The sequence below is a fragment of the Arachis hypogaea genome, chromosome 6 (assembly GCF_003086295.3).
Source record: "Arachis hypogaea cultivar Tifrunner chromosome 6, arahy.Tifrunner.gnm2.J5K5, whole genome shotgun sequence".
In the NCBI taxonomy this organism is placed as follows: Eukaryota; Viridiplantae; Streptophyta; class Magnoliopsida; order Fabales; family Fabaceae; genus Arachis; species Arachis hypogaea.
Window position 1 is genome coordinate 3,414,779 of NC_092041.1, and position 23,859 is coordinate 3,438,637.

The following is a 23,859-nucleotide window of genomic DNA, read 5'->3' on the forward strand; positions in this document are numbered from 1 at the left end:
ATAGAATGATTGAAACGTTAAAGACAACTTTAGAACTTACTCCAAACGTCGAGGACAAAAACAATACTTTACTCTATACTTAAATAATTACTGAGTATGATTTTTGGCATATTTCTGTACGTTTAACGAGAACTTCAATTCCAAACCTGTTTTTATTAATGCTAGAAAAATAAAAAAATAACTATAATTTTTTTTATTTAATATTTATTATTTTTTACTAAAATTAATTAATCCTAAATAAAATAAGTTTTAACTGTTTTTTTAACTAATTTTGTTTTGTTATTAAATATTTTCGTTTCTCATATTATCATATAATAATTGTTTTCATGTAGGAGCATCATTACGTATATAAATATATAGGCGGATTTAATTTAATTATGTAGAAGGGTTGATGAAGAAAAGATAAAACTCAGATTGTTCTGATTTAATTAAGTCTAAGAAGTAGACTGTTAAGAGAATCATTGAAAGTGACGATAATCATGTATCATCATCATCATCATTAGTCAAGCTCTTGTCGTTTTAAAGCTTAAATAAACAAACATTTTTTTTTAATTTTGCATCAGAAACCAAGGGTAAATACATTGGGTTTGATAATGTATATTAGAATATATATAATGATGTCTCTTATCCAAGATTACCTAACCCATATATATTCCCAGAAAGGAGACAGACCATCATGATAAGCCTACGCTTTTCCATCCAAATTAAGGGGGTTAGGCAAATATAGCTTTGCCCTTATTGTCAAGAATTATTATTCTCCAAACAAATCAATTCCCCTTTGAGATTCCCATTTTTAATTAGCTGGCAGATATGATAAAGAAGATAATCTAGACTTTGTCTCATCACACTCTCACTGTCTCACACTGATTTCACAATAATATCATCTTTAAACTAATATACAATACCTAACCCCATTCGGCCAATTATATTAAGCTCGTGAGTTTTTTTGCTAATTTCAAATCTTCAATAGTAAATTGATATGTAACTTACAGATTATTTATTACTGACTATTATGATGTTTTATTAAGTTGTATTTATACTATATATCTCCTTTGGTACATATTAAAAATACTACATATATATCAAAATTAGCCATTATATATTTATATATAATTAATTTATTTTTAATATATATTTTATATTAGTAACTAATTAGTGAAAATATAACATGTATGTCTCATTTAATTTTATCTAGTTAAGTATTTCTCCAGTTAGTATATATGGTAGTTCTGTTAGGGTTTCAACAACAACAACAATAATAATAATATATCACTAAATCTTGAGGTTAAAGAAATGTTTATGATATTAAACTTGCCACCCTACATGGATGTATGTGCATGGAAGAAGAGAATAGATTAGAGGAGGAAAACCGGCAGTTTTAGCTAACACACAAAAATAGAATAAACTAAAATGAAGGATGGTGAAGTAACGGAAAGTAAAAAACTTGGGTATATATCCAAAACAAGTTAAATGCATCAATTGTAATAAGTTTGAATGATTGTATATATGACTCAAAAAGAAAGAGTTCACAGTTCACAGTGCAAGTTGAAAATGCACATGGCATAGTAAAATTTCATTGTAATCAAACAAAAACAGCAACAATAATAATAATAACACGCATTGTTGATGATTTGATATGACAAGAAGCTACATATAGATGGTCCAAAATGAATTGAAATAGATGAGTACTACTATCAAACTATTGATGAATATATATCTATAATTAGACAGACATGTATATAATAAGTATATATATATAGCAGCAGCAGATTGATTCATGATTATAATTATAAATAGTAAATAATATTGTCCAAGACAAGAAAATAATATAACCATAAATAGTAGTAACAAAGTGTATCTGATCAAGTCCATAAAATAAACGAAAAGAAAGAGAGACATAAAGAAAAGAACATATATATACCAGTTGCAGTTACGTTGTTCATGATGAAAGAAATGATTGAAGCAGGTTCCAAATTAAGCATGAGTAGCAGAAGCATCAGATGAAGAAGAAGAGGTTTTAGGCTTTGGCCTCTTGCGCTTCTTCTCGTAGCTCACTCCTCTTGCTTTTGACTGAAAATCACGAACATCTCTCAGGTAAATCCTAACGGCACGAGCGCCGAACGGATTCGTCTCTGCTCTGCCGCCGTTCTCCTCGTAGGCGGCGCGGAGGCGGCCGATCAGGGCGTCGAGGCTTCCCCAGGCCTGGCGGAGCGGGCAGGGGCAGGGCGCCGGAGGGTTAGGGAGCCCGAAGAAGGGGCAGGTAGGGTTGTGTACCTTGGTCTTCCCGAACTGATCCAGGTAATGGAGGAACTCCAGAACGTGTGCGCCGCTGCAGAGTGGCAGAGACAGCGGCGGACGGTGGTTTCTCAGGTACTGGCAGAAGGTGTTCCAGTCTCGGCGCTTTTGGTTCTCGTAACGGCTCGGCGATGAAGATGACGACGGCGGAGGATTGGTGTTTGTTGCTGCTGTTGGATTCACCAGGCTCTGGATTTCGAAGCTCCGGTTTGTTGAATCGGTTACCAAATCCATTGCTTTCAAGATCTGAGGGTTAGGGTTTTGGTTTCTAGGGTAACTGGAAAAGGAAGCAATTAATTAATTAATACGAACCTAAATTGAAACACACACTCTAGTGTCTACTACTGTATGTATCTCCTCATATATATATATGATCAGTGCAAATGGAAGAAGAAGAAGAAGAAGAAGGAGGAGAAGATGGTGATGTTATGAATGAAAGAAAGATTGAGATGAGTGTGTTGGGGAGTGAGTACTAAACTGAGAGTTGAATAATAATGGAAGTTATTGTGTGTCCAGTGTTAGTAGTACGTACTGTTTTGAATTTCATCATCCTAGCGAGTAGCCAGTGGTCACAAAGAAGAAGCTTTGTTTTTTGAGGGAAGCCAAGAAGGACCAATGGCTAATTAAATGATATAGAGAGAGACTATGAGTCAGTCAGAGACGACAAAGTTTGGCGGTAAACAGGGATACATGATGCTGACCTTTGATTATCACTCTCACTCTCACTCTCACTCTCACATCCATCTATCTATCCATTCTCCTTTCTCTTATTATAATTAACCTTTTTATTTTCTCTCTTACTTTTAATTCATTACATATACATCTAATTAAATGATCAATTAAGATATGGTGTGTTATAAGGAGAATAAGATTTTGAATAATTTAAACCTAATTTTCATAAATATCATATGTAGACAAAATAAATAAAGAGAATAAGATTGTAGGAACGCTTTTTCAAATCAAGTCTTACACGGACTAGCTGCCCGTTTGTAAGTTTGATTCCTTTTCTTACTAGATACTACTCTGCTCACCAATTTCTCTGTTTTTTTTTTTTGGGACCAAAATTTTCGCCTAATTAATCTATGTAGAGTTGTCAAGACAAATCTTGTTTTGCGCCACGTCATATTGATAAGAATGTAGCAATATATAAGGTGGAATCTATACTGGATATAATTAGGATGATTATATAAATATTATTAAAATTATATTTATAATTTTTATATTTTAATAATATTTTTAATAATTAAAAAATTATTAAATAATAAAAAATATTATTTTAATTTTTTGAGACATGTAATTATCATAACGACTATAGTATAAACACCGTATGATGGACAATTATTAATAGAGAAAAACTTAAAGAAAAATAGAATTTATTATTTTTGTCAAACACTTTTAATTATCAATCTAATTTTTTTAATTTAATAATTCAATAATATATTTTTAGTCTATATTTTAAAATATTATTAATTAATTATTGACAAAAATAATAAATTCTACTAACATTCTAACACTACTCTTATTAATAATAATCTATCAATATGAGAAACCAATCATAATAATATGAATATATAATATTATTTGATGCATTATTACCATCTTTCTTCTTTCTCTAAATCCTCACCTCCTTATCGATTTCCAATTATATATTTTCTTTTTGTATGTAAATAAATAAATACACAACAACGATATATATATAATGGTTTCATAGACACATTAGTCAATATTATTACTTTTGTCCGTCAAATTACATTTATTCTCTCTGTAAAGAAAAAAAAATTACATTTCTTTTGTATTGACGTTAATGAGAAAAATGTAGTTCGTCCTGAAGCGTTAGTTGACTGATTTTCAGGGTTGTTTTTGTTCTGAATTTGAAATTTGAGAAAATTCTCCTAATACAACGAAATTGGATTATTTATTTAGCTGGTCTAATAAGTTTGAAATTTACTGAGTCATATGTTCTAACAATATTCTTAGCACTTTTGTTATAAGTGTGTATTTCTTGGGTGTCTTCTTTTATTATAAGTATGCTTAAATGTGAACTGTTATTTTTTTTTTTAAACTCTCGATTCTTATTTAAGCGGACAAATGAGTCGTTATTCTATATCAAATATTCGAAAAATAGGAAGGAAAAATTAAAAGAAAACAAAAAAAATATAGTCATCCGAAATTGAACGTCAAGCTGAAAGCGCGATTCATGAAAGGTGCTTTTGTGATGGAACAATGACATTTATACGAAAAATAATTTTAAAAAGCAAATTCATTGCACCTGCCGGAGGAATTAAAATTTAAAAGGTTATGGTTGGTTTAGACTTTTGTAGTAGTAACTAGTAACTAGGACGAAGCAGTAACTGCAAAGCTAGGTTAAGTTGTAAGTTGTAACAGATGAATAGTACTTTTTTTTTCGATTTTATTTTTTTATGAGTTATTTTTAATATTAAAATAAAAATGTATAAAGTATAAAAATAATACTTTATGTAATGTTTATATATAGAGAGAGAAATTGATGAGAGGACAAAGTCCTTAATCCTTGGCTGACCCGGACCAAGCGGCACGGCAACAGGAGGTTTTTTCCGCCAATGTTATACCCTTTTTATTTTTTATAAATTACTAATTATAATAGGCTTAATTCTTACATATTATGATATCAAATTTTTTTTTTCAATTGAATTTAATTAAATTGATTTAAACTTGAGGAAACTCATTCGTACAATATACCGTCGCGTCGTTCTTCTTTTTTGTAATTTTCGTGCGTCTCCTTTTTTTAATTTGTTTTTATTTTATTTTATTTTTTTAAAGAGTAAAATAGAAAGAATTATAAAAAAAATAAAAAAATATAAAAAAAGATGAAGAAAAAAATAGTAAAAAATAAGATGCAAAAGATAAAAAAATTTTGAATTATGTATAATTTATCAGATAAATAACATCAAAATTTTTTAATAATAACACATAAATTTCTTAGTTTTGACACCAAAATTTTACTACAAAAGTGCAAAAATATATTTTTTAATGATGTATTTTTTTCTTTTTTTTTTGGTTACTCTTATTTCTTCTATTAGAAACATTGTTTTTTATATTAGACTTAAATAAACATGTTTGTACCGTAGAATCTTATTTAGTTGAATGAATGCATGTTTGTTTCTCTTCTTGTTTCTACTTCTTCTTCTTTATTTGATTTTTTCTTATTTTTATTCTTATTAAAAGAACAAGAAAAATTATAAGAAGATAAAACAAAAAAATCATTAGAAGGCAAAATAAGAAGAAGAAGTTAAACAAGAAAAGAAGATAGAAAAAGAAGATGATGATAATGAAAAAGAAGAAGGAACAGGCAGTGACGGATTTAGAAAATTTTGATAGTGGGACAAAATATATATATATATATATAATTATTTTTATAATAAAAATATTATGTGTATATAAAAATTAGTTATCAAATTATTTATTAATTATTATGTATTCGTATATAAATATATGTATTGTTTAATTTATTTTTAATGTGTATTACACAGATAGTTATTTTCGATGTAAATATAATATGATTAGTTTTTATAATATCTAATTTTATAAATTAAAACACTAAAATAATCATTTATAAATAGGGTAAAGTATATTTTTTGTCCTTAAAGTTTGAAAAGTTTAAAAAATATCTCTAAATTTTATTTTGTTTCAATTTTGTCCTAAAAGTTTTTGATTTGCATCAAATATACCCCAAATTTTTCAAAAAATTTAAGATCGATTCAACAACAATTTCATAAGAACAACCCCTTAACACAAGTAAATCAAGCATAATTTTCATGCGTTATTGTTATATTGGTCTTAAATTTTTTAAAAATTTAGCTTTTGAGTGCATCGAAAACTTTTAGAACAAAATTGAAACAAAATAAAATTTAGGGATATTTTTAAAAATTTTGCCAAATTTTGGGGACAAAAAATATAATTTACCCCTTATAAATATCTGTCTTTTTATATAGGATAATGCTACATATTCATATTTTTTTGTTAACCAAGTCTAATTAAATTTGTCTAAAACAACAAAAATCAGTTATGACTAATATTATTTTAAGTTTTATTGTTTAACTTGGTTAGACTTGATTCATAAAAAGACTTAGATGTGTAGTATTTCTTTTACATATATATAAGTAAATACTTATTTAAAAATTTACTTCTTATATAATTAAAAGTCAATTTTTATTGAGATTCATAGTTAAAAAAGTTCTTTCAATTAATGTAGTTGTTACAGAAAAAATAAATAAAACTAATATAAAAAAAAGATAAATAACACTCTTTTGAGTTGATTTTTAAGAAAAAACACAAATTTCATTTAAATTGAGAATTAATCATTCTAATAACATCTAATATGAAATTTTTAAATTAACTATGAAGTACCAAAAGTTGAGTAAAAATTTATTGTGGGGTCAAATTTAATAATTTAGTAGGGGCAAATAAATATTATTATCATATACTACTCAGAAAAATTTCAAATCGTAGTTGGGGTGATTGCCCCCACTCTTATGTACATACATCCGTCCCTGGGAACAAGAGCTGTTGTTTTGAGTTATCATTAAATAATTTCAGTGTATTTTAGATTTAGTTTCGATACATTTTAGATTTAAATAAAGTGCATTTATTCTGAACTTATTTTGAATTGAGTTTATTTGTGTGTCGTCATCGTTAAGAAATTTCGGTGCATTTTGAATTTGATCTATTATACTTATAAGAAGACGATGACGATAATGACAATAAACGATAATGATAATGATGATGACGAAGAAGATGGAGAAGAAGAAAGAGTAAAAAGAAAGAAGAAAAAAATTCATATAAACGAAGAAGGAGGAAGAAGAGTAGGATGAGACACTGGTGGTGACAACGACGATCACGAAAGAAAAAATGAAAAAAAAAAGAAGAAAAGAAGAAGAAAGCACCAATAAAAATGAAGAAAAATAAGTAATTGAATTAACGGTGAAAAAAGAAAAAGAAAAAAATATTGTAACACGAATAACAATTTTATTAGAAATTTGTAAATTAGGAAAATACATGCATGTACTCAAATTTTAAATAAAATATTCTACATAGTCAATAATAATTTAGAAATGAAAGAAAATATTTTATTCCATATAAAACAATTAAAAAAATTTTTTTTTTTGAAACATAGAAAGCTCAACACATTAAAGTGGAGCATAAAATAAAGAAGAAGACACACAACGAGCTACCAACCAAACCAACACCTAACACCCCAAACCTATCAACAGCCTCCCCCAGAATCACCACCACGCCATTCTGTATAGCTCATCACCGTCTTTGTGTGGATTACCTCCAGCCTTGCTCTTGTATTCTTAAAGATTCGTGCATTCCGTTCCAACCAGATGTTCCAAATAACTGCACAGAACACTGTCATCCACATCTGCTGCCCTTGTTGTCTATTATGCAAGCCATGCCAGCTTTCAAACATTTCCCTAATGGTTCCAGGGATCACCCACTCTCTACCTAGTGACCTCAACCACTTACACCACACCTGCCAAGCTACCTCACACCTAAGGAATAAATGCTCAGCAGATTCTAATTCCTTAGTACACATTACACACAAACTATCCCCCAGAATGTTGACTCCTATTTTACCCAACCGCTCCTTGGTGTTAACTCGATCAACTAGCACAAACCATCCAAATAGCTCAATCCTCGGAGGAACAAAACCTTTCCAAACGGAGCTCGTGAAACTATAACTCGTTATTTCAGCCGAAAGAGTCTCCGCTTGTATAGCCTGTATCACAGAACGAGTAGAGAAAACACCTTTATTGTCAAACTTCCACACCACGCTGTCCTCCCGACCTGATGACAACCTCACTGGCCTTAACCTCTCATGCAGCTGATTGACAAGTTCTAGCTCCCATTGGAACAACTCCCTCCTCCATTGGAAATTCCAAATCCAATCAAGCCCATCCCAAAAGCCACAGTCCCCAATTAGAAGTCCTTGCTGGCTTGAGATAGAGTATAGTCTCGGATAACTCCCTTTGAGAACACCCCCTTGAATCCAGTTATCTTCCCAAAATCGGGTTTGCATACCATTGCCTATTTCCATTGCCAGTCCACTTACCATTTTATCCCGAATCCGCGGTTCTTTTATATTCAGCTGACAGATGTCCCTCCAAGGCCCTCCTTTTACTTGTAAAGGCTGAGTTGCCAACATTACATTCGGGTTCAACTTGTTACACGAACAAACAATCTTCTTCCACAGCGGGCAATCCTCCTTTGAAAACCGCCACCACCACTTAAACAGGAGCGCTGTGTTCCTTAGCATTGCATCACCAACCCCCAAGCCCCCCACCTTTTTTGGAGCCTGTACTAGCTCCCACTTAACCATAGGTATACCAGAGTTACCATTCTCCTTGCACCACATAAAGTTCCGTTGTAGAGTGATCAGCTTGTCTGCCACGGCTTTCGGCATCTTGTACAGACTAAGATAATATATGGGAAGACTATTCAGTACCGACTTGATAAGGACCAGCTTCCCTGATTTATTCAACACCTTCGCTTTCCACAAGCTAAGCTTCTGTTCCACCTTATCAATGATTGGTTTTCAAGTCTTTACTAGCCGCGGATTTGCACCTAAAGAAATTCCCAAGTATCTTACCGGTAGAGCAGCTTGCTGGCATCCCAGTATTCCACATGCCTGATCAATCCATCTTTGCTCACAGTTCACCGATATCAGATTTGATTTTTCAAAATTGATGCTCAGCCCCGACATCAACTCAAAGCACCGCAACAGTCTCTTATAGTTGACAATTGTTTCAGTCTCCGGCGGGCAGAACAAGATAGTGTCATCCGCAAACTGTAAGTGTGACAGTTCAATATGATCTCCCCCTACCAACAGTGGAGCAATGCGTCCGTTCCTGACAGCTTCCCCCAACATCCGATGCAAAACATCAACCACTAAAACGAACAGCAGTGGAGAGAGCGGGTCCCCTTGTCTTAGTCTCCTCTCCATCTTGAATGGCTTAGACGGTGACCCATTCACCAAGACTGCCATGGTAGCCGTAGTAACACCCTCCTTCACCCAACTCCTCCATCTTTGGCCAAAGCCCATTTTCTGGAGCACAATGTCAACAAAACTCCATCGCACTCTGTCATAGGCCTTTTGAAAATCCAGTTTGATAATGGCTGCTGTCTTTTTCCGGGTCTTCAACCAATGAACCGTCTCGCAGGCTATGAGGGCGCCATCATGAATTTTCCTTCCCTTAACAAACGCAGTCTGAGTCTCTCCGACCAACCCCGGCATCACAGCTCGCATTCTTCTCACCAACACCTTCGAAATCACTTTATACACACACCCCACCATACTAATTGGCCGAAAATCCTTCACCTCCTTTGCACCTTCAAACTTTGGAGCTAGTGTCACCCAAGTGACATTGGCATCCGTTGGCATCTTCGCACTTTGAAAGAACCCCAATACCGCAGCAATGAAATCCCGCCCAATGTCCTCCCAGCATTTCTTTATGAAGTTCATGTTATACCCATCACTCCCTGGGGCCTTGGAAGATTCGCAGTCCCACACAGCCTCCTTGATTTCCTCCTCCGTTGGCATTGCTTCTAAAGCTTCAGCCTCAGCCCTATGGATACACTTTACTAAGCCATCCCTGATTCCAATCCTCGGAACATATTCTTGTCTATATAACTCCTTATAGAATCCTCGAATCGCACCTTTTATTCTCGCCTGATTCCGCACAAGTCTTCCATGTATCATTAGTGCGTCGATCCTGTTATTCCGTCTTCTGGCTGAGGCAATGTTATGAAAGTATCTGGTATTCTTATCCATGTTTGCAGCATGCTTAGATCGAGACATCTGTTTCCAGTGCAATTCCTTTCTAATGTACCATTTTGAACAAAAGCTCACAAGCGCCTTCCGTCGAGCCTCTGTTGTACCATCATAAATTCCATCACTGACTAAATTGTCTAGCCTGGTAAGCTCCTCCTCAAACCTCATAAGTCTCTTATCCATGTCCCTGAAGTTCTCCTTGTGCCATTTCCGCAATGGTTCTGTTAAAGCCCTCAGTTTGCACGTGAACTGCGCTTCTCCGAGGCTTTGCCATTCATCCTTCACCATTCTCAGAAACCCCTCATGCGTAAACCAGGAATCCAGACTTCTGAACGGTCGAGGTGCCCCTCCGAATCTTGTCCCGTCCAATATCAATGGACAGTGATCGGATAGCCCCCTTGGGCCACCCTTTATCCTAATATCCGGAAACTGCTCAGTCCATTCAATAGTCACCATCACTCTATCAATCCGACTACAAGACCGCCCCCTAAACCATGTAAACTTCCTATCCGTAAGAGGCAAATCAATCAACTGCATGTCATGCACCCATCCCTTAAACTCTTCCGATGATGCCGGCAAGCTAGTAACTCCTTTACGCTCCTCAACTTGTAAAATTTCATTAAAGTCCCCCATAAAACAGAACGGAACCTGACACAGCCCTGCCACATAACTCAGTTCCTCCCACACCCCCCTCTTTGCCTCCCTCCCATGCGCCCCGTACACCAAACAAAAAGCACAGTAAAAGTTGGTCCTTGTTAAGATGCCTTCAACACACAGCCACCTCTCACCTTTATATCTGTGACGGACTTGAAACACTCCATCATCCCAAATTAATAACAGACCCCCCGCTGTTCCTACAGCTTCCACAAAATCCCAACCAGCATTACTAGATCCCCAAAGCCTTGCAACCTCATATTTAGTAGTCACTTCTTTTTTTGTTTCAACCAACCCCAACATGTTCAATTTATATTTACTTTTCAAAGACTTCAGCATGCTCATTTTACCGTCCCCCCTCCACCCCCTAATATTCCAACTGCCCACAATCATTTAAATAAAGTTTTGCTCACCTTTTGTTTATTTTTTGGCCGACTCCTTCTCGCCTTTTCCTTCTGCTTCGCTAGCCTTCTCTTTGCCGCTATTTCCTCATTTTGCGCTTGTAGAATCGCCATAATGTCTTCTTCCTCATCGTATAAAACCGCTCCCAATTCCACAGCCAGTGCCCAGGTTGCTTGGTTTTCCTGGCTCTGTACTCCCTGCGTCCCCTTGTACTCCTCCCCTTCTACATGACCACCTGGGCCCAGCTCATTCCCTGCTCCACCCCCCGGGCGTCGCTTTTAGCAGCCACCCCCAGTATGTCTCCCTCTGTGTTGCCTTTAGCTTCTGAGGTTTCACCCTTCCTCGTTTTTCGGCTTAGACTCGTTTGGGAACCATCATCGTGGAGACCGGTCTCACCACCACTGTGATGCGCCCCTTGTATCTGCCGGCGATTTGCTTCCCCCACCCTCGTCCCCTCATGCGCTACACCGCCACAATCCAACTCAACACCAGCCTCCTCAGTCGGCCCTACTCCCTCCACCTTCTCTTCCAAAACCTGGATCCTATCCTCCAACGAGCCCCTAACTGTGTGCCTCACCTCTCCCTCCTCAAGTTCCTCCTCCTCTTGGCACCCCAGCCTCTCTCGCAAACCTACCATTTGCGCCGCATCACCCAAATCTCGTGGGACCTGCCGGATCATAAGACTACCCGACCCGGCCTTGCCCCCAATGGAAAGAGGTCCATGGACCGTTGCCTGCAGTAGACTAGCCTGGCCCAGCCCAACAGCTGGCTCCCTTCGCAGGCGTGTTTCGTACACAGTCAACCTCCCATCTACCCCCTGATTTGCTATTGGGCCAACTGAAGACCAGCCCACCCCTCTACAATAACCCACACACGCCCCAGCCTTGTAACACACCTGATGGGCCTCGTCATACATACCATAAGTACCAACCCATTCCACATGATCTCCTCTCACACCTCCACAAACCTGCGTAACCGTATTCTCCGACTCCCCCTCATGAACCACCTCACACCCCTTAGAATCTGCTACTCCACCTTCCTTGGTACTATCTGAATCTGGTACAACCGTATCCTTTTTGAAATTCAAATACTCAACGTTCACATCATTCAAAAAGACATCAGAAGTTACTATTCTGCCCTCTCCTTGCGCAGCCTCTGTAAGCCTGTCGGAAACCAATTCTGCCGCCGGATCCCAGTTACCCACCCCCTTTTCCAGGGCCGTGCCAGCGGCGCTAGAAGCTGCATTCTCATCATAGCCACTTCTGCTTCTCTCCATACTGACCGCAGCATCCTCCTGGCAGTCTACCTCCTTCACAAAAATCCCAAATGCTGTCTTCCCAACAACAATTTGCATCCATTCTCTGATTGCATCGAACACCCCCGTCTCAACTTGAATCCTTCCCACTGTGAAGGAGGCTTTTTCCCCAGTAATTACATCACACTGAAGCACATTGCCCCACTGCCCTCCTATTTTCTTGAACGTTTCCGGCGACCATGCATGCAAAGAAATTCCGTAGCACTCCAGCCACGTTCTTCGAGTAGTACAACGTTCCGATTCCTCCCAACGCGAGATCCTATGAAAGACTTGCAGCAAAGTATCCATCTTGAACGTAAACACACCCTCCGCATGCTGCACAGTATCAAATATTAACAGGACTTTGCACGTCCCGATCTCCCGGACATCCACAATTTGAGGTATATTTTTAGAGACCACCCACTGGGTGCAATGTTTGTCCCACTAAACTCCTCGCCAACCATTCCATATTTGGTTCAACTATTGGCACATCAATTCTTTTCATATGTCCACTCCCCTTTGTGGCAGTCTGATGTTCTCGCACTGGCTGTTCCCCAAAGGATTTGTCAGCCGCAACCCTGTTCCCATGATAAGACGCCCCTGCTACGCCTCCATTCTTACGTACGATTTCCTTCCTCACTGATCCACCCATCGCTTGAGATTGTCTTCTATACTTCGCTTCTCCAACGGTAATTACCTTCCCCCGTAATCTCCAGTGGTTCATTTCTGCAATCGCCTTGAGGGCGCCCCCTTTTGTCGTGTAACGAACAAAAGCAAACAGGTAAATCGATCCACTCTTTCGTTTCCGGGCAAGATATATGTCGTTAATTCTTCCTGTCACTATAAAAATTTGTAATATTCTAGTGATTTAGGTAAATACATGATAAAAATATATTTTTTTTTAATTTTTAAATTATTATTGACTATGTAGAGTATTTCTTTAATGTCTTTAGTCATTAGGATATTACAAATTTTTATAGTACTCCTAACATTTTTTAAGCTATTTTTTAAAAATTGTTTTGCATAGGATCAAATATTTTTTGTAGTATAATTTAAATAAATTTATTAAAAAAATTTATTAAAAAATATTCATGAGTTATTAAAAATAGACAAAAGAGTATTGTATGAAATTCGAACTGATAGCTTATTAATATTTTAAAAAGTCTCGTAATTAAATATTTTGTTAGCTTTTTTTAATGTATAAAATAAAAAATATATTTTTTTAATTTTTAAATTATTAATTTTTTTTTAATAAGTGTATAATTTGAACCCAGCTGGTTCGAATTAGTGTGTGCGTGTGTTTGTGTATAATTTGAACCCAACTTGTTTGAATTATCTAGAAATGGAGTTCGAATCAGGCTGGTTCGAACTACATATAAATATACATTGGTGAATTCGCAGATTTTAGTTTGGCGAATTTGTGTACAATTTTGCTTCCCTTAACTTATTTGAGTTTTTTACCCTTAAATTAATCTTAATCACCAATATGTATCTAAAAATTAGGAATATATTTTAATTAAAAAATAATTAAATAATATTAAAAACTGAATTTTATTATACAAATAATATTTTTTATATTTTAATTATTAATTTTTTTATAAAAATAACTATAAGTAAGTTTCTCGTTATTTGAATTACAATTACGAAAACAGTTTATGACAGTAGAACTGTAACATGATAGAGGGAGCAGTAGTAGTGATGAGCATCGTGAGACGTAGACATGCAGGGAGGGGAGTCAGAAAAATAATCACAACTTAGCTTCTACTATTTATTTCTTTCTTTTCACCGTCATTTTCGGAAATTCACATCCCATTATTATTTAAGATTAGTTTTTTGTTTTTTACATGCTGGCTTATTTTGCAGTTAAACGTAATGATGATCAAATGCTCTTGATTCTTGAACCAGATAGTAGTAGGGACTAATTTTGATTCCTTACCGAGATTTTAACTACAAAATGATTATTAACCCCCCTAAGGCCCATATTTTATTATAGATTCAAGTAAATTACATGGCAGCAATTATCAAATAATTCCACTAGTTGCCATTTTCATTTTGTACTCCATTTACAGCTTTCTGCAAAATTCAATAAAGAGGAGTTTCATCAATACTATATTCTAATATTCTAACTATGTTGAGTGAAAAAATGAATTATTGCATTGTATGTATATATATACGCTATATAAAACATCGTACAAATTCATACTTTATTTATTGTTAGATGAGATATAAACTAGATTTACGTTAGATTTATATCCTATTTAACGATAAATAAAATGTAAATCAATACATGTTTACTTAATATCATTAAAGTTAAATTACACAATAAGTTCTTACATTTTTAGTAAAATTGCAAATTAGTCCCTACACTTTAAAAGTTTATAATTAAATTTTTAAAGAGAATTAAAATTTATAATTTAGTCCCGTTAATTTAAAAAGTGTTTGATTTAATAGAATATTCTCAACATATTCTCAATTTTAACAGAATATTCTTAATATATTCTGAGAATATTCTGTTAAATCAACATTTTTTGACTGGCGGGAACTAAATTACAAATGTTAATTCTCTTTAGGAACCTAATTACAAATTTTTAAAGTGTAAGGACCAATTTACAATTTTACTGAAAATATAGAGACTAATTGTGTAATTTAACCTATCATTAAAAAAAAAAGGGGCAGATTAATTCACCTGAAAGCAGGACAAGGCGAACTGAACATCACTTTCTGATATTTGGTGGTGTAACACAACTCTCAACCTAGAAGAAGCAAATAATGCCATTATTTTATTATCCATAATGTGTGGTTAATATGCATTAACTACTACTTATTATGCTGTGAAAATATAATCACTTTAAAGTGCCCTGGCTAATATTATTGCACAAAACATATAAAATCTTAATCAATACTAATTGAAATAATTATTAAGCAATAAAACAATAAACACCTTGATAAGCCTGTTTGCTTAAGAAGAATACCATATTCTTCTAAGTCCTTGCACAGCTTTATTGCTGTAGTTCCTGAGGACTCTTCTATTTCAACATATATCTGACAACAGAAATAAAATAAAATAGTTGTAGATCTTTTATTTTTTTAAGCAACTATACTAGTAGAAAAAAGATTAGCAACTAAATAATTATCGGTATAAAATACATATTAAAAATAAATTAAATAATACATATAATTATATACAAATATATAATAATTAATTTTTAATGTGCACGTAATATTTTTTTTTTCAAGTTAATGCATCCATACACAACTTTTACTATTGCAGGACTCTAATTTAGATCACAAAAATATTGGGGGAAAAAGTACTTACTATATTGGTTTCCACAGAAGAGGTACACACTCTCAGGCCCTGAATTTTGTTCAATCCATCTAAAAAACAAAGGAAAAATTTCATGTAAAAATTAAGCAAGTGTGAATTTGGAAGTAAAAAATCTTTAGTGTGTAAAGTCTAAACTTGCAATTCTTCAAGCACACAAAAACTGCATGTGTAAATCAATTACCAGCCAAGAGTCTTGCTTTCTTGTGATCACTTTCTAGCTTTGGAAGATTTTCCTGTAAAGCAACAAGTGCAGCAGCACATAGGATCCCAATCTGTCTCATACCGCCACCTAACGTTTTCCGGAGCCGCCTAGCCTGAAAAAGGTGTATTGCACTAGACTTAGTATCATGTTCTTTCAGATAGAATCTGCATATAGCTTCTATTATATCCCCTTTTGAAGAGTTTGGATTACCTTGGCAATGAAGCTATTGGAACCAACAATGACAGATCCAACTGGAGCACCAAGACCTTTTGATAGGCAAACCTAATTAATTTTATTCAAATCAATCATAGACAGGTTAGATTAATTATCATGCAATGTGGGGAATAAGATTTCTAAAAGGGTATAACATACTGAAACTGAATCAGCTGCTTGAACAAGCCTATCCACTGGAACACCAAGTGCCTGAAATGTAACAATTAAAATTGCAAGTAATTTATTTTTCTTCAAGTGTCAGTATAATTCAGTAATTTATTACTTACAACCAAGGTAGAGAAAATCAAGATTTTACGTGAAATTAGAAAACTAAATTAAATATGTGAAACATAAAACTGTAACAAGATGTGAATCGTAAAATCGTTTTTGTAAAATCAACTGACTCATTAAAAATTGATATCAGAAGATTTAAGAGTTATATCGAGATTCTAACTACTATGCTTACAACAGATGCATTGAATATGCGAGCTCCATCGATGTGAAGCTTCAGTCCATGCTTCTTAGTAATCTGTCCAACTCTGTCTGTATATTCAACTGAAAGGCATCTTCCACCATGACTGAATGCAGCAAAAGAATATCACAGAAACACATTGTTAATAGAAAAAAGGGTAAGATTTCTACACCTTGATTAACAAAAGAACTGAGTTGCTTACTTGCAATGAGTATTTTCCAAGCAGATAAGCCTTGTGGTTGGAAACACAATCTCCTCCTTTGGATCTCTAATAGCAGCCTCAATCAAATCAATGTCCATGGTTCCATCATCGTTGTTCTTAACAGTTCTAGGATGCACACCTCCAAGAGTTGAAATGCCTCCATTCTCATATATATGGATATGGGAGTTGTGTCCAAGAATCACTTCACTTCCCCTGCTTTCACAATGAACAAGCACAGATATAAGGTTCGCCATGGTGCCGGACGGGACAAAAAGACCTGCTTCCTTTCCCATTATCTTTGCCATCTCTGATTCTAAGTGAAAAGCAGTTGGGTCATGTTCTAGAACATCATCACCAACTTCAGCACCTTCCATAGCAGCTCGCATTGTTTCGGTTGGTTTTGTGACTGTATCTGATCGAAGATCCACAATCCTTTTCACCATTTTCTCAGAAAACTAACACAAGCCAAAATCAAATGTCAAATTCCATTCTCTCCTTGTTAATGGAATCTGGATTAAGACAATCCTTGTTACATAATTTAATTAACAAAAGCATAGTCCATAAAAAGTCACGGAAGATATCTTGGAACTTGGTATGCTTGCAAAATTCAAGAACCATGAATTATGAATTACAATAATTTAGTGATTTAGAGATTAAGATAAGAGAATCTAATTACCTTGATACACCTGCTAAATTGAAATAGTAGTAAGAACCCAAGTAGAGTTGAGCAGTAATACGGTTGTGTACTCTTTATTTGAAGCAGGTTTTTTGGAGTAAATTGCAGTGGCAGAGATTCTAAACTTGAGTTCTGTTTAATACCGTAATCATAATTATAATCTGGGAAAGATTTAAAGGTGAATTTGCCGAAAGAATCATTAGCTTATGATGAAATGACAACAAACATGGAGAGCCAACAACCAATGGATAACACCAACTTGTTACCATATTTTATATTTTCCACCAACTATTGCTTTGTCTTTATTTCTTTCGTCACTGTTTTTTTTTTTCCTTACCAAAAAGATATATTTTTTCATACAAGCATCAATCAAACTTGAACAATTTGGTGCCATTTTTTTCAGTCCGATTATAATACAATAGATTTTTGGTTAATGTAAACACGTGGGAACAAATATTTTGTTTTTGGTCTGACCAATATTATTTATTCATAACATTCCATTAGAGGACCTTGAGAAAAGAAAAGTAAAAAAAAAAACAAAGTCTGAATAAAATGTTTCATTCTTGAGCAAAGGGATTTCTTATTTACTCAAGACGCCGCCTCCTTGCTGAAAATAGCTTACAAGGGCACGGTGAATTTGAATCTAATCTTTCACAAAACCATGTGCTCTGTAACTAAGTGTAGAAGAACACATAAACATCCACTTGGTGGAAGTAACGAGGACAAGAAGTAGGGACAATTACAGGTAATTTTTTTTTTGGGTTTAGAAACGGGGTAAAGAAACCCCAAAAAAAAAAGAGTCCCAGTTACAAAACTAAGCACGGCAAAGTAATTACAGTTACAATTACAATTACAATTACAGGTAAGTTACTATCTCACTAGTTCATATAATTTAGGATAAAGTATTAAATTGGGCTCCACGCTTGAGCTAATTCTATTTTGGTCTCTAACAACTTGTTTGAAATGCATCTAATTTAAAATCATAGATGAATTGAATTCTATTCCTTGCTTTGGAATAGAAAAAAAAAACATGAAGTTGAATTCTAATAAGAAATCAAATTCTCATTTTACTCCCATTTACAAATCAGACCTATTTTGGTCTGATTTCAAAATCAATTCTCACTTAAACTGTGCAATATCAAAAATACCCCTGTCCAAATTATAATATTCCATAATCCCCTCACTTTCTTAAATCCTATTTTTCTTATTTGTTGGAGGATTGAAGCTGCACACCGTGAAGCTCTGTTTGTATTCGTCAGGGTTGTTCGCTACTTTCACCATTCTCTGACAAGGTGCAAGCTCTTTGTTGCAGTGCCGTAAAGCCTTCCTCTTCGAGCAACGCAAACTCTTCACCTATCAATTGCTAGGAGCCGGAATTAGAGGTAGGGAAATGTTGATTACTTTGGCAAAAATTTGTTACCCATACTCTAGATTTGTGTATTTGTTTAATGTGCACAATCTGTTTAATGAAATTGTTAGAGAATCATTAGAATTAATATCGTATCGTATTAGTATCGTTTATATTTATAGCATATCTGTATATTAATTGTAAGATTCTATGTCTTTATTACGTTGATTCATCTAGCACTTATAAATACCCCTTGTATATTGTACATTTCATTACACTGAATAATACACAACACACTTCTCTCAGATATCTCTCTTGTTTCTAACATGGTATCATGAGCTTAGGCCTTTTTTTTAGTTCCATAAATTGTCATGATTTTTTGGCTTGTTATTGCTGATGGTCATAATCTTCAATCTTTGTTTTTATTTTGAGCACGCGATTCCAATCTGTTTGATGACTGATCACTTTTTTATGCTCATACCCACAACAACTTATGATTTTATTTTAAGCCCGCGGTTCTCATGTATAATTGGTTTTGTTGCTACTGTTTGGTGATTGTTATAGTGTGGTATATTGTTTTATATAAATCACAAGCTATTTCATTATAGATTATTTTGTTGCTCTCATGTTAAATTGGATAGGACTCAATTAAAGAACCGTTCTCGATGAAAGATATTTTGACACATGGATTACAAATTTGGATGGAATGGCTATTTTGTTTTAAGCCTTTTACTGTTAATTAATTTTCAAGGCTTTTGTATGGGTTTGTGATTGTGATGTCATCCCTTTCATGCGATGGTTCTTTTGGGTATAAGATGAAACTAAGTTTCTTTCTTTAAACATGTATCCTTTTCCTATCTAATGTAATGTCATTCCGTTTCTTTATTATCATCAACATACCGTTTCTTTATTACTTTGATATTATGTAGGTATCTAATATGATAGAATCTGAAATAAATGCAATTTTAGCCATAGTTACTTTTGCGGGCTATTTGGCTTGTATGCGAAATATGATTCGGCAAATGTTTTGTATTGAAAGATCAATCACCCAATCTCAACGTCATAGTAGAGAACAAATACGTCGAGAATTGATTGCTCAATTAGAAACACATTATAACTCACGTTCTATAATACGTATGAGTTATGATGCTTTCACTAGATTAGTTGCAATACTTCGTCAACGAGGGCTTCTTAGAGATAACCAATATAGTATTGTTGAAGAGCAAGTGGCAAAATTTTTACATATTTTAAGTGGTCTAATACCTCATCTGCTAAAGGTTAAAAAAGAAAAGTGGCAATAATAGACGAGTATTCCCAAGATATGAAAGACATGACTATGGCAATGAAAGATATTGCAAATGCTATCATAAGTTCGCATCCTGAAATTTAGAAGACATCTGATATGAGGGAAGCTTTAACTAAATTAGGTTTGCAGGGCCGCTCATTTTGTGAAGCTCTTGAATGGCTTGTTACTCATCCTACTCTTCTTGGAGTATTTTTTGGCTTACCGAAAGAGCTTCGTCTTGAATGGTTGAGGAGAAAAATGGATTTTGAGTTTTAGAAATTTGTGGCAATGTTTTTAAATTTAAACTAATGTTCCTTTTTTATGTTATACTTAGTATGATGAAATCTCTACTATTTAGACTTTTATGTTATGTTTAGCGTGATGGAAACTCAAAACTTCTATGAGGGTCATGTGAGGTTAATTTATTGATATGGATTATGAGTATTTTGTTTTAAATTAAACTTTGTTATGTTTATGGCTTATGGAGTTATCTCATTTTTAATTTTATTGTTTTTTTAACAAAAACATAATCATATCAAACGAGTGTCATAATCACACACAAATAAGATTATAGAAAAAAAATGAAAAAGTTATGAGATGTTGATTTTTTTTAAAAATAATTTAAATTTCTCATTTTTAAAAATTTTTTACCTATCATGATTTCATAGGTGAGATGGATCTAATTGGTGAGGTTGTGTTAGACCAATTTTACTTATAAGTGATTTATATAATTATACTATCTAATTTAATTGATAAATAAAATTATACTTAATATTTATTGAGAGGTAAAAATGTCTTAGAGAAATAATATAATTTATCAACAAGTCATTCCAAACAATGAAATTCAATTCTATCTCATTAAATGAGTTAGTTGTTCCAAACTATAGAATTGAATTCCATTTCTTTAGAAATTCATTTCTTGATGGAATTGAATTCTAATTCCATCATTTAAAGGTGTCCAAACAGGCTGTAAGATTTTAATTGTCCTATTCACATTCGGAAAAAAAAATTGATTAGTCTCAATTAAGTCCTGCTGTCAAGTCATGGTGAAAGTCCTACATTGCCGTTTAAAGAGTTTGTGGTTAATAGACGTGTAAGTGTTTTCGCATTGAGACTTAGAACGCATACACTCACTCACACAGACTCTTCTTCTTTTTCTTCTTATTCTTGTCTAGTACAAAACAAAAAAAGAACCACAAACCCTATCAGTCGTCATTCAAGGGTTGCGTTCGAATGTAGAGTGGTGGCATTGGCGGTCGCTCGTAAACAAGTTCTACCCGTGCAGTTAGTTTGAAACCTTTCAACGCCTAAAGAACAACGTGTCAAGTATTCATGAATTAAATCTCCTCTACCCTTTTGGTTCCCATCTTAATGCATGATGTATGTGATGATGCTGTGTGTATGATTGTATTCTTTTAGGATTTAATATTCGTGTAATGTCCCAAGATTTTTCTTGAAACATTTTATATTTGATTTCTTTTATTGCTATCCTATCCTCTAATTTTATCAAAATACCAATTTTATCCTTATCCTTTTCATCAAACCCTAACCCTAATTCCAAAAATTAAACTCAAACTCTCCCTCTTACACATATACACACACATTTCAGAGAAAAAGGGAGAAGGAATGAAAGCAAAGAAAAGAGAAAGGGGGAGCTGCAAAGGGAGAAGGAGAAGAAGAGAACATGAAAAAAGGGGGACGACGGTGCCGGCGGAGGGAGGAGCGCTGCTCGCCATCGCCGTCGCAAAGAAGGAAGCAAGAGGGAGAGAGAGAGAAAGAGCGACATGTGAGAGAGAGAGAGAGAGAGAGAGAGAGAGAGAGAGAGAGACCAGAGAGGAAGACCACGACGAAGAAGAGAAGAAGGCACCGCCTCTGCCACCACCAAGTCGTGCCTCGTCGTCGCTGCCGAATCTTCCCTCACTACCGCTACCGAGGAGCCCAAAAAGAGAGAAACTTCGAGAATGAGAAAGGAGAACGTGACGGAGCTCGTCGTTGGGAAGGGATGAAGCGACGGTCGTGGGTGTTGCCGCCGCTGCCCACCGTCGTCATCACTGGATCTCGCCGTTGAGATTGCTAGAGCCACTGCCTTTGCCCTTTCAAAATGCCGCATGAGTTGCTTTGATGCCACTGTGAGTTCGTTTCACCACTATTCTAGTCTAGTTGGTGATTGTTTGTTTTATTTTTTTCCGTCACTGTTTTACCATTGCCATTGATGATGCTGTCATTGCTCCGTTAATTCTTGTGCATATTGGTAGGCATAAAATTGATGTTGTTGCAGCCGCAATTTTTTGCTGTCCCGGTCTAAATTATGTGTCTTTTCATTTCATTCTACATCGATCTTCAGATTTGGTCTCTTCGGTCCCTTGAGACCACGTTGTGAGTAGGCTTTATATTTATAATTGTTTGATTGTGCATCTATAATTATTTTGATATATATCAATTATGACATTTGAATTATACTCACTATATTTGTCTTGAACGATTTTAAATTTATTAGAATAATTAATTTATTAGAATTAAATAATTCATTGTTATGAAGTTTATACGTTTGGAACTATACATACATGAGATCATATATATTTTTGATGAAGTTTTGTATTATTCCAAAATGTTTGATTTTACCTGAATATCTGTTTTTGAAGCATTGAAGTATTTGTTGGTACTCACTTACTTTAAAGATTGTGAAATATGTTTGAAATTTCTTATGATTGAAAAAGTATGATTGGAAAAAGATTTATAATGAGAAAGTATCATTTGATTTGATTTGATTCGATACCTTATATATTTGAAAGATCAAAGATTTGTTGTATTTGAAATTATATGTTTTGAATTGGTTTGGGAGGCTCATATTAGAAAATCGTAGTTAACTGTGGTTATGACGTTAACCTAAATGCATCTGGCTCAGACCTCAGCTAGTAGGGCATTGCTAGCCTAACGTGTAGGCCACACGTTGGATCTGTTATTCCATACGGACACACTAGAGAAAAGGGCTACCTATAGAAGTAGAGCCGCCCAAGTGTGGACTTTTGATTTGATTTCTCTATAAGAACTCCCTTATTGATTCACTTATGATTATCAACTACTATTTTCTAATTAAAATTACTTTAATAATAATGTATATATAGTCTCATGTCAATTATAGATGTATTGTCTAGTCACTGAGTTGCAAAACTCACTCCGTTTTTCTAAAAATATTTTTCAGAAACAAATACTTGACTATATGAGATTTTCTATTCAAGAGTAATGATCTGCACTGAGTATCTATTTTTTGTCAAGTTTCTAGATTGTTATATGCTCCACGTGTCACAGGCATGATCCAACCATTCTTAATTATTTTAATTTTTGTTAAAAATGTATAACTATTTATTTTAAAACTTGTAAAATATTTGTAACTTTCTTATTTAACTTATATTTGAATATGTTAGGCTTGTTATGAGATTATTTTTCTGAGCGCCGGTTATAGCTTATTTTGGGCCGTGACAATTCGTTTCTTGTTTTGTTTTGGAATTTCTTATTTTGTCCTAGTGAATGAGTTTATGTCTTTCTGTTGTTGTTGATCAATGTGAGAGTTTTATTGAGTGGTTTATGTTTATCTGACAGATTGTTGAGGGAATGAATTATTTTTGTGTAAGATACACCATGGGGGGAGGTTTGAATTTGATGATAAACCGTTACACTACG

General features: G+C 34.4%; 2 protein-coding genes across 5 annotated transcripts; both read right to left on the reverse strand.

The window, feature by feature from the left end:
* Positions 1–1,757: 1,757 nt before the first annotated feature.
* LOC112695386 (protein LIGHT-DEPENDENT SHORT HYPOCOTYLS 1-like) lies at positions 1,758–2,529 on the reverse strand. Its single transcript, XM_025747713.3, has one exon. It carries the CDS (start codon positions 2,527–2,529, stop codon positions 1,975–1,977), a length of 555 nt encoding a protein of 184 aa, XP_025603498.1. The 3' UTR covers positions 1,758–1,974.
* On the reverse strand, positions 2,435–18,200 carry LOC112695384 (low-specificity L-threonine aldolase 1-like). 4 transcript variants are annotated; one of them, XM_025747711.3, is made up of 10 exons: positions 17,546–18,190; positions 16,870–17,324; positions 16,662–16,773; positions 16,355–16,405; positions 16,193–16,264; positions 15,962–16,094; positions 15,772–15,830; positions 15,397–15,497; positions 15,142–15,208; positions 2,435–2,572 (listed from the first exon to the last, which is right to left on the reverse strand). In XM_025747711.3, the coding sequence occupies exons 2-10, from the start codon at positions 17,310–17,312 to the stop codon at positions 2,564–2,566; spliced, it is 1,047 nt and encodes a 348-aa protein (XP_025603496.1). In that variant the 5' UTR covers positions 17,313–17,324; positions 17,546–18,190; the 3' UTR covers positions 2,435–2,563. The 4 variants fall into 4 exon arrangements, with proteins under 4 accessions (XP_025603496.1, XP_072052644.1, XP_025603495.1 ...); XM_025747710.3 differs by lacking the exon at positions 2,435–2,572 and adding an exon at positions 14,329–14,528 and having other exon boundaries at positions 17,546–18,200; XM_072196543.1 differs by lacking the exon at positions 15,397–15,497.
* Positions 18,201–23,859: the final 5,659 nt, after the last annotated feature.

What these genes read in the sequence shown, in the direction of transcription:
- LOC112695386 (XM_025747713.3), bottom strand. Translation starts at nt 2,529, where the DNA reads ATGGATTTGGTAACCGATTCAACAAACCGGAGCTTCGAAATCCAGAGC.
- LOC112695384 (XM_025747710.3), bottom strand. Translation starts at nt 17,312, where the DNA reads ATGGTGAAAAGGATTGTGGATCTTCGATCAGATACAGTCACAAAACCA. An exon ending in TTGGAAAATACTCATTGCAA is followed by an intron (nt 16,774 to 16,869) that starts GTAAGCAACTCA and finishes TGCTGCATTCAG; the next exon opens with TCATGGTGGAAGATGCCTTT. An exon ending in TCGCCTTGTCCTGCTTTCAG is followed by an intron (nt 14,529 to 15,141) that starts GTGAATTAATCT and finishes TGAATTTTGCAG; the next exon opens with AAAGCTGTAAATGGAGTACA.